General features: G+C 48.4%; 1 protein-coding gene across 1 annotated transcript; it reads right to left on the reverse strand.

Moving 5' to 3' along the window:
• Positions 1-4076: 4076 nt before the first annotated feature.
• On the reverse strand, positions 4077-10479 carry LOC142583495 (facilitated trehalose transporter Tret1-like). The gene is made up of 2 exons (XM_075693981.1): positions 9812-10479; positions 4077-4677 (listed from the first exon to the last, which is right to left on the reverse strand). The coding sequence occupies exons 1-2, from the start codon at positions 10439-10441 to the stop codon at positions 4147-4149; spliced, it is 1161 nt and encodes a 386-aa protein (XP_075550096.1). The 5' UTR covers positions 10442-10479; the 3' UTR covers positions 4077-4146.
• Positions 10480-13742: the final 3263 nt, after the last annotated feature.

The raw sequence follows: 13742 nt of genomic DNA on the forward strand, positions 1-13742 counted from the left end.
GGTGTGGAAACTATCTTTCCTGGATTTGCCTGTATATTGTTTCTTCGGCTCTAGTCAAGGAGTGGTGGGGGTGCGGGAATGTCTTCCTACCGTCCCTGTAATATTTGACTATACCTGTATAACTTCTGATGGGTTGCCATCCCCTTGCCACCTCCTCGGTGGCCCAGGAGCTGAGCGCTCGGGCCTGATGATGAGCATATATTCGTTGCGTTCAACTGAGGAGTGAGCCGGGACCCAAACTAGTTTGATTGTTTGTTTAGGAGGCGTAGCTTTTCGAAGTGTTTTTGGTACCGCAACGGACACCAAGCCAGATCTGTAGTTCTCGTATGCAGCTTGTGAGTCCGTGACGATCTTGCGAACGTTAGGTTGCAGGAGTGCGAGAGCTATCGCCACTTCTTCTGCTTCCTCCGAAGACGGAGTGTTGATTGATGCGCAGGTGACCAGCTTTTCTAGCCCGGTGACCACGACTGTTGCCCTCGTGGAGCGTTTGGATAGAGAGGCGTCTGTATATAGGACAGTGTCGTCTTCCTCCAGGGTCCTGGAGATGGCTCTTGCTCGGGCGTCGCGTCGTCCGGCATACCTTGTGGGGTTCATGTTGCGCGGTAGCGATTTGCATTCCAGCTTCTCACTCCACTTTTCGGGTAATTGGCTGTGGCGGGTGTAGTGCCATTCTTACCATCCGATCTTGCGGAGGACGCTTCTGCCCAGCTTGGTCTGGCTAAGGCGCACCCTTTGATTGGATAGGTGGGCTTCTACGAGCTCGGCTACTCTGTTGTGGACCGCCATTTGAAGTAATTTTGTCGTGGATGAATTTATGGGAATACCCAGGGCCTGCTTCGTAGCTTTCCTGATTATTGCGTCAATTTGTAAGACGCCCTGCTTGAGGAGTTGCAGGCACGGCGCTGTGTAGACGATTCGTGAGATAAAGGCCTGAACGAGGCGCAAGGTGTCCGATTTCTTCAGACCCCTCCGCCTGCTGGTCACTCGTCTGATCATGTTCAAGATCTGGCCTGACGTGAGCTTGATTTATCTAATCATGGCTATTGCCTTGCCGTCTGCCTGGATGAGGAGGCCCAGGATGCTGAGTTGAGGTACCGCGAAGATCCGGATCCCTTCCAAAGTGATTTCTATGTTTTGTGCTTGTTTCCCTGATTCACGTGGTCTGACAATGGTCAGCTCCGACTTTTGAGGCGAACAGCAAAGGTGACAGGTCTTCGCATAGCTGTTGACCGTGTCAGCCGCTTTTTGGAGCGTTTTCTCCATCCAGCCATCCGACCTTGCCCTCGCAGTCCAGAGGGTGATGCCGTCGGCATATAATGCATGGCCCAGGCCATCTATTGATTCGAGAAGCTTGGGCAACGGCAGGAGAGCCATGTTGAATAGGAGGGGGAAAGGACCGATCCTTGCGGCGTTCCTCTATCCCCCAGGAAGATCGATTGGGATGTCTCCTCTCCTATTCTGGTCCTAGCCATTCGGTTACGAAGAAAGTCTCGGATGTAGTAGTACGTTTTCACTCCCCAACCCGTGTTGCGTAGGTTGCGGAAGACAGTTTCATGCGTGACGTTATCAAAGGCACCTGTGAGGTCAAGCGCTAGTAGCGCTCGCGGCGCCTGCTTCGTTGCCCGCTTAATTACCAGCTCGTTGAGTTGTAAGAGAACATCCTGGGTGCCCAGGTGTTGCCTAAAGCCATACATCGCCTCTGGCATCTGATAGGTGGCACCCAGATGTCACTGCAACCTCTTGAGTACCATACATTCCATGACCTTCCCCCCGTAGGACTATCGGTCGCACGTTGTCGATGTAAGGTGTCTTCCCAGGCTTGGGTATGAAGCGGACTTCTCTCTATTTCCATTCCTGTAGAAGTTTGCCAGTCTCCCAGACACGGTTGATGTACTCGAGCACCTTCTCGGACACCCACGTCATCGTGCGACGCCCTTCTAGAAAGTTGCTACCGGCCCCCTCCTTACAGAAACTATACCCGTGACGAAGTCAGTATATTAAATCAAACCGAGCTTATTGCAAGCCACTAAGGTTCCGAAGATTACTATCTCCTCAAACTAGTCTAAAGTGCGAAAAGTGTGCGCTACTTGGTTCGAAAGCGCACACCCGCCGCGGTATCCAAGTGTATATGGCATCGCGTTGCTCAGCTTGAGGTCGGGCTTTGAATCCCAGGCCACAGCGGCCATGTTTTAATGGGAGCGAACTGGAACGGCTCAAGTGTACCGCACATTCGTTGCACAGTAATCAACCCTAGGTGGCGAGAATTAACTTGGGGTCCACCATTATAAAGGGCCTTAAAATCGTACAGTGGTTCTGGCGCGCGAAACCCTAGAATTTATGTATTCAATTCTGTAGTCAATTCAATTATGTATTCAAGCGCATTCATGTAGAAGGTGCCTCGTTCGAGAGCTACTGCATCTGCACTCGCGTGTCCTGCATTACATCGCTTTGTGTAACTCCAACTTATCAGTTAGGCTATTCTATGCCGGAACGGAACCCTGTGACCAGCTAGACAGCCACACGCTATCTTATCGCTATGTGTGCCCTTTTAGTCACCGCTGCGGCCGTCAACTTTTTCGTTGCAGCGGAGAGGTTCCGGTTCGTTTGGCACCTCATGTGCATAAGCTAGCAGTCCTAAACCCTCAGTGCCCATGCGGTCGGAGGTGATGTCGTTAACCGAACCATATCACTCGCGCGCTTTAGATGTGCTTGCTGGACGTCGTACAGTAAAACAAAGTTTTCATAATGTACATTATTGTATTTTACACTCATAGCTGCAAACGTACTACAGAGTACGCAGGAGAAATGTCCGTCTTTTTTTTAATGGCCCTATTCAATCACACTTACTCTCAGCGTTTTTGACTTACATTTGTTATGATGTACGATGAGTAGAGACGGGGCCCGTGCATACAAAAGCAAGGGTGTTTCAGCAGTGACGATACGCGCTCCGTGTTGAACATGTTCATATTAAACATAAATAGCAAATTTTCTACTGATCATGCTTGTGAAATTGCGGATGTTGAATATAGAGCATAGCTTTGTACTTGAGTTCCTTATTATCGGATTTCACTCGATTTCTGCAACATAATCCCGTGTGTTACGCCAGAACAGGCAGAAAGAAAAGTAGGCAATGAAATATCAGCGGCAATATTGTGCCTCCTAATGGAAAAGGCGCCAGTTTGGCGGAGAAAGACATGGAAATTCGTCTCTTGCAGCGTTACGAAAAAAATAACCTCCGTCGAGAGTCGCGTTTCACGTGCATGGGAGCCAAGAAATCTGTGAAGCACGAGAAGTTCCTCCGAAAACGCCCCAAGTGCTTCCTGCAATAACTTGCTTTCTCCTGTCAGCACTCGTAAAACTACTTGGCTGGACTCCAAGCGCGCCGCATGGGAAGACTCGGATTGTGAGGTGCCTATACGGTACCTTACATATGACGAATATCTCAGCCCACAGGGCGAACGTTACGCTGCAACGCTGCAACTTGTGACGCTACGCGGTCTACCTCGTGCAACATAAGAAGCTAGAACACTGGCTCTCTATAGGTACACCGAAATCCGATAGCAAAGGATTAAATGGATTACACACCACTTTCGTGTTAAGGACGGGAAGGAACGCAAAGAAGCGGAGCACTTGTTGGAAACACTGTACTCATCCTTATGTAACAGCGCTCTTAAACCTTAAAGGCACTCATTCCGTGCTAAATGAACTACAAGGTCATTGAGAGATACAATCCTAATCACTAAACGAGTCAAAAACAAGAAAGAGCGAAGGTGGCAGCGCCAGCTGATCACATTCCTCCTCTGTTGCGTAACTATGCAATCGTACAGCGTTGGCGCTTAACAAATGGGCCAGAACTATCTGAAATATGAACATGACAGAGAATTCTCATCTCCAACGCTACAGAGTTGGTCTTAAGCTTGAATTTGCTATTCATCATTGCAGAAGTTGCGCAGGACGCGCGCGGCCGCCATGGAAGTCCCATGCCATTTCTGCGCCTCAGAGCACTTACTCACCTTATTCTAGTCACTCTTACCAAAACCATAGCATAGCCATTCAAATTACCACATTTATGATAACATCTTACGCATGTCGAGTACGTGAATGCACTGTCATGACGATAATGCGCGACAGCAAAAATGAACAAAACTAGTTCATATTCTGAGCTTCGTTCTTCACCAGCGATTCCGGTTGTGACGGTGAACTCCTGCCAAAGAGATTCTCGATGTCTTCTAGGCTCTTCCCTCCTGTCTCAGGGACGAATAGAAGAAAAAGAACAAAACTAATGACAAGAGAAGTGCCAAACAGCCAGAAGGTTCCAGCCATGCCCAGGGCAGCACGCATACCGTTGTAGCTTATGATGACAGCGAACCCCTCGGTAAATAAAATCGCGGTGCAAGTTCCGGTCGCAAACGCCTTGGCCTTCAGGGGAATCATTTCACCCAGGATTACCCAAGGCAACGGGCCCAGGCCCACGGAGTAGCCGACAAAATAGATGCAGAGGCTGGTCAACGGTAGCCAACCGTAGGCCTCCGTGAAATTGTCGCCCACGTTTGACTTGTAGTAGAAGTACAGGCCAAGTGCGCCAAGACAGACTGATGACACTGCTGACGAAAACAGCACCAGAATTTTGCGGCCAAGGCGGTCGGCGAGAACCGTGGCTACTCCTACCATGACCACCTGAAATGTAGAGAGCCGGGGACGTTACAGTGGACAGACATTATCATATGAATTTTTTGCATATCTTGAATGGAAGCTTCATACCCAGCGATTGTAACCCTCTCACAATTATTAACAGCGATACGTGCAACGTATCGGGAATGGGGAGGATGAGTCCCAGCACTGCGATGCGATTATCTCTTACATACGAACGAGATACAAATAAAAATGTGAATGGCGTAACAAGCAACACTTGTATGAATGAATCAATCAGTCGTCTTAATCAAAAGTTTATAAAGCTGTCACCTTGTCGTGGTTTAAAGACAAAGTGACAAATTTAAAGAAAAGAGAGTAGTTGCTTTATTGCTGGTCTCGAAGAAGATCGCCATCAAGAGTAATATATATGAATATTCAGTGAATGACTTATGCCGGCAATTTATGCCAGTAAAAAAAGTCAGTGCCCTTCGACTCTGACGAAGGATGATCAGCGAAGCTGTGTATATGGGCCCCTTAATGCCTGCTTCACCTCCGTCGCGGGTCGGTCCGGCATTGCACTATCTTCGGCATCGGCTCACGTATGGGAAGTACTTAAAGCCTGCTTCACCTACGCCGCGGGCCGGGCCGGTATTGTACTTTCTTCGGGATTGGCCCACGTATGTGGAGTGCTTAACGCCTGCTTCACCTCCGCCGCGGGTCGGGCCGGTATTGTACTATCTCCGGGATCGGCACGCGTATGGGGAGTTTTTTTTTTTTCTTACAATGACACGAAAATTTCCTTGGACGGTAGAGGTATACAGCTCCGCTCTAAAAAGCGGTCGTTTAACGGCTTAACTTTTCTTACATGCGCTGCAGTAGCGACATGATCATTCACTCTAGCACACCCATTTAGAGCAAGCGTACCAAATTTCGACCTCCATCGCCAGCTGTCGGCGCAGCCACTCATGTCTACTGGCTTGATGATGGCGCCGCTGACGACCGGATGGAACAATAGGCGGCAATCAAGTGATAAAAACCGGTTGAACGTTACCACGTTTTTTCTTTAGCTCCTTCTACCAATAGACCTCTCGAAGCCAGCGTCACGACAAGTCGACCATGAGATCTTCGGGTACACGCGGGAGTGTTTTGTGCACAAAAATCTCACCCCACGCGCACTGGATTGCGAGTGTTCTTTTTAAGCACGAAATGCTTTTAGCTCCTGTTGTCCGCGACCTTCAAATGACCTTGAGCCAAAAGCCAGAGCCGGGCAAGCCGAGAATAAAACGAGATCATCCGGGAAACCAGTCCAAACTTACTAAAATGCGGCCTGTGGCCCACGACTCTTTGTACAAGACGGAGATCATCCGGGAAACCAGTCCAAACTTACTAAAATGCGGCCTGTGGCCCACGACTCTTTGTACAAGACCGCATTACATACGCTAGTTAAGCCCAAACAAGTTACAAAAAATATTGCTTCCGAGTTGTTTCTAATGTTTCTGCACAATGTCACTCAAGCTGTAACTTCGAGTACGCTGAAGTTTTATCTGCATTTCCAATAGCGACGTTTAAAAGGCCAGATACAGGGCACCATACACTTCATTGTCATCTTTTGGCACTGAGACAGGGTTGCCTGTGTTGTTATGAAAACCAGCGGTCCGTAAGTTCAGCGGCGCGGGTTTTTCATCACCTCGAAAGATGCAAGTGATTTCTTTCTCTCTCTGGTGTCCGTCTCTGCCTGTCGTGCCGCCTTCAGCCGGTTTTCTTCGTATTGCTGGGCAGCGTCTATATATGGACCAGTGCACAGTATGGCGGGATGCGGTGTTATGTAGTGTGGTGTGGTGGAGTGTGCCGTTGCGAACGTGCACTACATTCATCTTAAGATTGTGGCTAGTATCATCGACTACCAATCTGCTTCGCAGGCTGCCACTTCGTGCTTGCATCTACTATCGATTACGGGAGAGCCAGAAGTTCTTTTTTTATGCGTGTGTGCGCTTTGTGTCCGTCCACGGAGCTGGTTCGTCATGCCAGCAATTTGCTGCATAGTTGATGCCTAAATAGCGGCAACAGAAGGCAGTGGGATCAGCTTTTTCCGATTCGCAAAAGATGAGAAACGGCGAGAAAAGCGGGGGCTGGCAATGGGCCTTGACAAATGGCAGTTGTCAGACACCGACATATTCTGCGATGCGTACTTGCACTTTTCTCTAAAACGTCAACTAAGCTGCTCCTGCCTTGGCACTGTCCGGCTGTTCTCATGATGGATGATGTTAAACTAGAGAGCGAACACGGGAGGCGACCGCGGGACAAATGACCGCGGGACATCGATTGATGTCACACGGGCACTTTCGATCACGACCGAGCCAGATCCTGATACAGTGCTGCTACATGTACATTTCCGATTGCGATTTCGCTCTACCCGGATCCATTCAATCGTGATCTAGCTTTTCGATCATGATCGAATATGTCAATCACCCGCATTCTCAAAGGTCTAAGCCAAACGCCCATGCTTGTCCCTCCATAGCAAGGCCGTAGGCCTTAAGCGAGAGGTACCATTTCCTTGCTCCCATTTAGTGTGTGATCCAGTTTTGTTCACGAGGTAAAAATATATGTCGCCAAAATGCATGTTCAGCGAGCACTTCAGATCCTTTTTGCGGCCGTCTAAGAGGAAAGAATCAGGGTACTTCTTGCCGCAGTACCCTGACGGACAGTTCGGCGTACCGCTGACGGGCAGCTCCTGGGAGCGAACTTACATACCCTACGAAATTCATCGCAGCAGATGCCATGTCACGAGGCAAATATTTTGTCTACCAGCTCTTTGCACAAGGCTGGAACTTCGCTTTGCGCACGACCCATGAAGTCACGCTGTTTACGAAAGGATCTATATACGTGGCAGGAGCGTGGAAAAAAGGATAGGCGACGTGAGAAACGCGTTTGGACCTTTGCGCCGCGTCGAATGTGCACAACGCCCTCTGAAGCTCCCTGGGCGTGGCCAGGATACCCTTTTGACGGCTGTAATTATCCGCCACCCCCTGCTAGAGCATTGCAGAAACTACAGCCCTCTTTTTCTACTAACATTCAACCGTCCAGAAGAGAGGTATATAGTATGGTAGAGAGGAGCGTGAGGGAAGGCAGAGAATGGGTAGAACCGACGCAGCCACGAAACTCATGGCCCTATTCGCTCTCAACTCGCTTACATGGGGAGAGGGAGGGAGTGGGAACATGTGACCTGAGAAGGCGAGGAAACGGCTGCTACTTGGGTGGCTCGACATGCGCGCCCCCGAGGCACCCTAGCTGCTACAAGACAGCCGGTTGCGGACGAAAAGGATAAAATTGACATCAAGGTAGGGTACGGTACGTTTCTGCTATTTCTGAAAAATAAACACCATGCAAATTTGTCAAGCGGACAGCTTACGCACGCCATGCAGGCTCAAAGCCGCACTAAAGCACCGTAACGTCTAGGCGACATCGTAGCACCGTAACGTCTATGCGCGTCTCATTTCAATGCATGCAATACTTCCGTGCCCGCCGTAGTAGTTTTGGGGCCATGGCATTACAAGAGGTCGCGGGATTGATCCCGACTGCGGCAGCCACATTTAGACGAGGTGCGAAATACAAAAACGCTCCTGTCCTTAGGTTTAAGTGCTCCTTATAGAATCTCAGGGGATCAAAATTAATCCGGTCCGCCCCTACGGCGTGCCCATAATCCGATTGTGGTTTTGGCACGTACATTCCCATAATTTGAGTTTAACACTTCTGCCTCGATGCAATGTGCCATGTGAAGTAATGACAATGCTAACCTTCGGAGTTTTTGAACAATAGAGCACAACATCGCCTCAAGCAAACACGCCTTGCTGTGTTCTGTGTATTACGAAAACAGCAATGGTGCACGCAAGGCAGCATTGACCATCAACCCACCACTCTCGTATTGCACTAAACGCTGTAGAAATGAAACATTCGCCGTCAACAACACCGCTAATTATGGGTCTATCGAAGCAAGCAGTACAGAAAGCTTTGCTTACGTCGATTCCCACAGTGCGTGGGATGCGAAATTTGTTTCTTTTTCTTTCAGGTCACCAATCATCTACTATTACACTATTATCACATCTACGAATCAACTATTCTATCTTTCTTTTTTATACTCTGCAATGCCAAAGCAGGCTTCTTTGCACGCCCAGAAATAATGCGAAAAAAGGAAGCTTTCAAGGAAAGTAAGCTTTGAAAGGGGCATGACAAGAACGGCTATTTCTTTTGCTCTTTTTTTTTCATTTTGCATTTCTTCCTTATGGATTCTAAAGCTATAGGGATCAACTACATTTACCCTATTATAACAACTAAATGTATTCGTCAAATATGCATTTATTTTGCAGATGAAGGTTGTGCAACTTCTCACGTTACGGACAGATTTTACTTGGGAACTCGTCATAGAATGCTTACGCATTAAAACGGAAGCTCAAAGAATGCAGCGAACACCTGTTTTATATATACCCGCTTGTGTTTCGGGCCGACTAAAGAAAAATTGTGCAATCATGATTGAGCCTGTGTGACAAGCAGGGCTGTCCGGGAACAGTGCGACTCAAAGCATAAAGAGGGAAAAAAGTTTCACTGCCGCACACGAAGGAACTTCTTTGTATTGGTTTCGCTAATGACGAAGACCCGCCGTCAGGCACTTCGCCGATATGTTTCTCACCCAATTATTCATGCACCTAGCGAAGTTTCCAAAACTTCCTTTCTTGCAGAGTGACGTAGTTAGCAGACAGCACCAGTTAATTATAATCATATCCAGCCACATCGTGGCTGGCAACACCTCGGGGTATAAAATGGCAGCCGCACCGAAGCACAGTTATACGGGTCCACGCAATCGCACGTTTCGACCTTTTCGCTATAGCAAGCCCGCATTGGCCACGCAAGCTCGTCCATATACGAAGGGCCGAATTCGGGGATCGTACTTCTGCCATCGCACCATTTCTAGGACCGTAAACGTGCGTCGAAACGAACGGTGAACAAACAGCGAGGCAGCCTGCAACGACAGGCGGTGAGAGCCGACGACGGATGTGACATCACGTGCAAACTATGTATAAACAGCAGCAATAACCCTCCTAGGCATCCATACGTTCGAGACGTATTGAATGAATCATTCCGTTTAATGCACGCCCATAAAAGCAGCGACTTCCAGGCTACATACCTGATGGGGCCTCACCTGTATAAATGCCACAATAATAGCAGAGTTCTCTGGCGATATGGTTGTGCCGGCCTCTTCGAAGATGTCTTGGGTAAACGTGATGATCAAGCTAATGGCTGACAGCTGCTGCATCGTCATGGTAAGCAGGACGCACAGGAAAGACCGGTAGATGCGCGGCGATGCCATGTCTCGCAACGAGAAGGCCGCAGCAGCGGTGCCGCCCTTGCGCGACACCGCGGCTTCCAAGGTGGTCAGTTCGTTCGCGGCACCGGGACCGAAGTAAAAGCGCAGTGCTCTAGCCGCACTGTCACGTCGATTGTGCTTCAGCAGCCAGCGGGGCGACTCGGGACACCAGAACAACAAGACGCTCATGGCCGCCGCCGGCAGCAGGCAGCAGACCGCCAGGAGCCAGAAGCCGAGGTATTTGCCGAGCACGAAGACGAGCAAAACACCGGAACACAGAACACAGTTGGCTCCCGTGTTCAGCAGGCCCCGGTAGTTGGCTGGAGAGATCTCCGAGATGAAGACGCTGACGGCGAGTGCCACCGTGCCAGTGCCAACGCCCGTGAGCAGGCGGCCGACGAACAGCGCCGCCTTGGGAACGGCCACCGCCAGGCATAGCCAACCGAACATGAACCAGAGCGACGAGGCAATCAGAGTGTTGCGACGGCCGATCGTGTTCACTTGACGACCTGCAGCAGTGCGTAACAATGAGAGAAAAACAAAGCGGTGCTTATATGGAAAACAGAATGACTGAATTCGTAATTAGTTGACGAAATTTTATCGCAAATATGAGACGGGGAAAAGGGCAAAATTGAGAAGTTATGCTAATATGCTCACTAATACCACTTTCTCTCCTACGGTTACATTTCTGTGATTTACTCAACAGGGATGGTAGCGTGTTCATCTCTACTCCTTGTAGTTTGAAAGACTTATAATGATGTGTAAGAATACACGACTTACAGGGCTTATGAGCTGTTGCCTATTTCATCATTACACATTCTATCTGTATATATGTATTGTGGGTGGGCGTGTTTGTGCAAGTGCTTATTAGTTTTATGTGTTGTTCGAGGCCATTATTCCGTAATTACCGAATCCTTTATTCTTCATAGACACGTGCCAATTTCATCTATTTATTTTAAGCTTTAGTTATGTGATTGTTACAGGTTGGCTTATACATCTTTTTGACGTCATGCAGCTCTTTTTTAGAGCTTTTAGCTCAAAATACCAGTCAAAATGTGCCTCATCAACGAATTTAATTGAACTGATTACATATGATTAATCGACTTGTGCTACTGTATTGAACAAAGAATCATGTAGGCAATGTTAAACAAAGAAATATACTAAATAGCCAGCGCAAGCTCGTTGTCATTTAGAAGAAACGAAGACTGGAGTTCAACGCGCTCATGAACATTTCAAAGCATCAAGAATGGCGGGCACAAATACGACTTACAGATGAATTACACGACTGCTAAGAGTAGCCTCGTTGCACAAACATGCACTTCGCACCAAACTCGTGTCGCTGCATTGCTTCGTCTTTTGCAGTTAGTATAACTTCCACCTTTACAAGAAACTCAAGAGCACCTGGCAGACACTTCTGCAGCGTCTTTGCCACACCACGAAGTAGTGACGAATTTTTGTTAAATCCCATAGCATTATTCCTGGGGAACCTAACATGGTTAAGAATATTAGCGGCCAAACCAAGGCGCACTGAACACCCCATTTACACCCGAGATTCATTCAACATGCGGAACCTTACGCATTCTATCGGTCGCATTCTAACTTTACGCATTCTATCGGTTCTAAACATTCTGGGATTCCTACTTCACCTTCCCTACGGTTGGCCTAACACTTTCACAGCCTCTCGCCTCATCATGGCTGAGCTATACAAGTAGTCCCAAAACCACGTGCTTCATTTCAATGATTTCGTGGAATGTTCGCACTAAATGTTCGCCCGCTTACCGCCACTTAGGCCTCCTATGACTGCACCAAGCATGACAAGAGCGCCGAACCAGTCACTTTCAGCTTCGCTGAACTCCATCGCCTTCCGTATGCTTGGAAGCGCTGGCGACGAGTAAGCCACGGACAACCCAAATGACAGCGATGCCAAATATGTTATGGCTACGGTCAGGTACAGCCGCCTGCGGGCTTCTGCCTCTGTACCTACATCGTCCGGCGCAGCGACAAGTGCGGATTTGAGCTCTGGCAGTGCCGACGTTATCGGAACTGCTGCCACGTTTGGGTCTGCAGGATGCGGGACCGCAGAGTCCACATTCGCAGTGTCACCTGCAGAGCTTTTGCCCATCGTCACTGCATTCGTATTCTCAGGCACTGCTCCTGTGGCGATGACTTGACGTTTCGCAGAGATTTCATCAGGTGGAATCGACGAGGTCACGCTCCTTTCTGCGGCGTCACCATGCGCGTCATACGCTACCGCAACGGCGTCTTGTGCTGCACTCTCATTCCTGTGGTCCTGAATGTTAGCTGGCTTGTTTGCTGGGGGTGCTGCCGAAGCTGCCGCAACGTTGGACTGGACGTCAGTAACCGTGATGGAATCCGCGGCAATGTTCTTCATGGGTGACATTACTACAGTGCCACCCGTCACTTCAGCAGGCTTATTCGTCGCCTCATTCGTTGTTGGGGCTTCTTGCTCGGCGGCCGCATTTTTAGATCCGCTATTATCTTCAATATGTGGTGCGGCGCTGGCTCCCTCCAGTGCCCCGGTTGAAGGTGCTGCGTTCGCCGTAGGCACGGTTGTCACTGCGAGTAGAGAATCAGTTTCGCCAAAAGGAAGATGAAGAATAATATACATCAATCAGACTGTGACAGCATCAGTCCCTGAAATAAAGTATAAATTATGTTTTTTTTTCTTTCTGCTTGCTCGTAGACAGTGTATCGGATAAATAGGTGTGGTGTTATTGTTCTTGAATACATTAAACAGCTGCGGAGTCCATATTTCTCAATTGTATCTAGTCACGCTGTCAAGCACCTTTTATTTTGTCCACTCCGTGTACACTGGATAAACGTGAGAGACAACAAAAGAGAAGCGTGCTCATAGACGTGCAGAAGAGGACGCATTTGGGCTGGTTCGTTTATGACTACTAGCGGAAAAGATCGCTAAACGACAGGATGGAGAGAGGGACATAGACCACGGCACTGACTAACAACCAAGTGTCTTTATTCTTTCAGACAGCATATACCGGGTGTTTCAACGAACACTTTCAACATTTTTTGAACGTTGCCTGTGGCATATAGCACAATTCTTGTTCATGAGGTGGCCTATTCGAAGCGGCGGACACTACCTGCAAACAAGATTGAAATGCTTAGTCAGCTAATTAACAAAAATTCGCTAATTAATTGTAAACTATTTACCCTGTGGCCCATATGCAATTTATAAATTCTAGCCGTGGAGTACTCATGACGGATATACTTGGAACGAATTCTCAGGATGGCACCAGTTTCCAGATATTCATTCCTAAACTTTGCGGAGAAATGCATTGGCGTTCCGGTTAGATTTGTGCTTAAATGCATAAAACAACGTTTTGTTAAGGAAGTAACTCGAACGTTAATGTATTTCTCCACAAAGCTTGGGGATTAATATCTCGGAACTGGAGTCATCCTGAGAATTCGTACCAAGTGGATCCGCCTTGCGAACTCCATGGCTAGAATTCTTATATTGCAATATGGGCCATAAGTTAACTATTTTAAAAGTGCATTAGTGAATTTTTGCTACTTATTAGATGATATATACAAATTTTTGGCGCAAATGGTGCCCGCCGCTTCGACTAGACTACCTCATGAACTAGAATGGAGCTATCCCCCTGCCGCAGGCAACCTTTAATAATTTTCGGGAGTGTTCGCGGAAACACCCTGTATATACGTCATGCGCAGCGCCTGTAGGGGCGCCACTGAAAGCGGCGTAGCGGCGCCTGTT

The sequence above is a fragment of the Dermacentor variabilis genome, chromosome 5 (assembly GCF_050947875.1).
Source record: "Dermacentor variabilis isolate Ectoservices chromosome 5, ASM5094787v1, whole genome shotgun sequence".
Taxonomy (NCBI): Eukaryota; Metazoa; Arthropoda; class Arachnida; order Ixodida; family Ixodidae; genus Dermacentor; species Dermacentor variabilis.

Coding starts and splice junctions, on each gene's coding strand:
- LOC142583495 (XM_075693981.1), bottom strand. CDS start 10,441: ATGTTCGGTTGGCTATGCCTGGCGGTGGCCGTTCCCAAGGCGGCGCTG. Junction 4,678..9,811: donor TACAGGTGAGGCCCCATCAG/GTATGTAGCCTG, acceptor TCTACATTTCAG/GTGGTCATGGTAGGAGTAGC.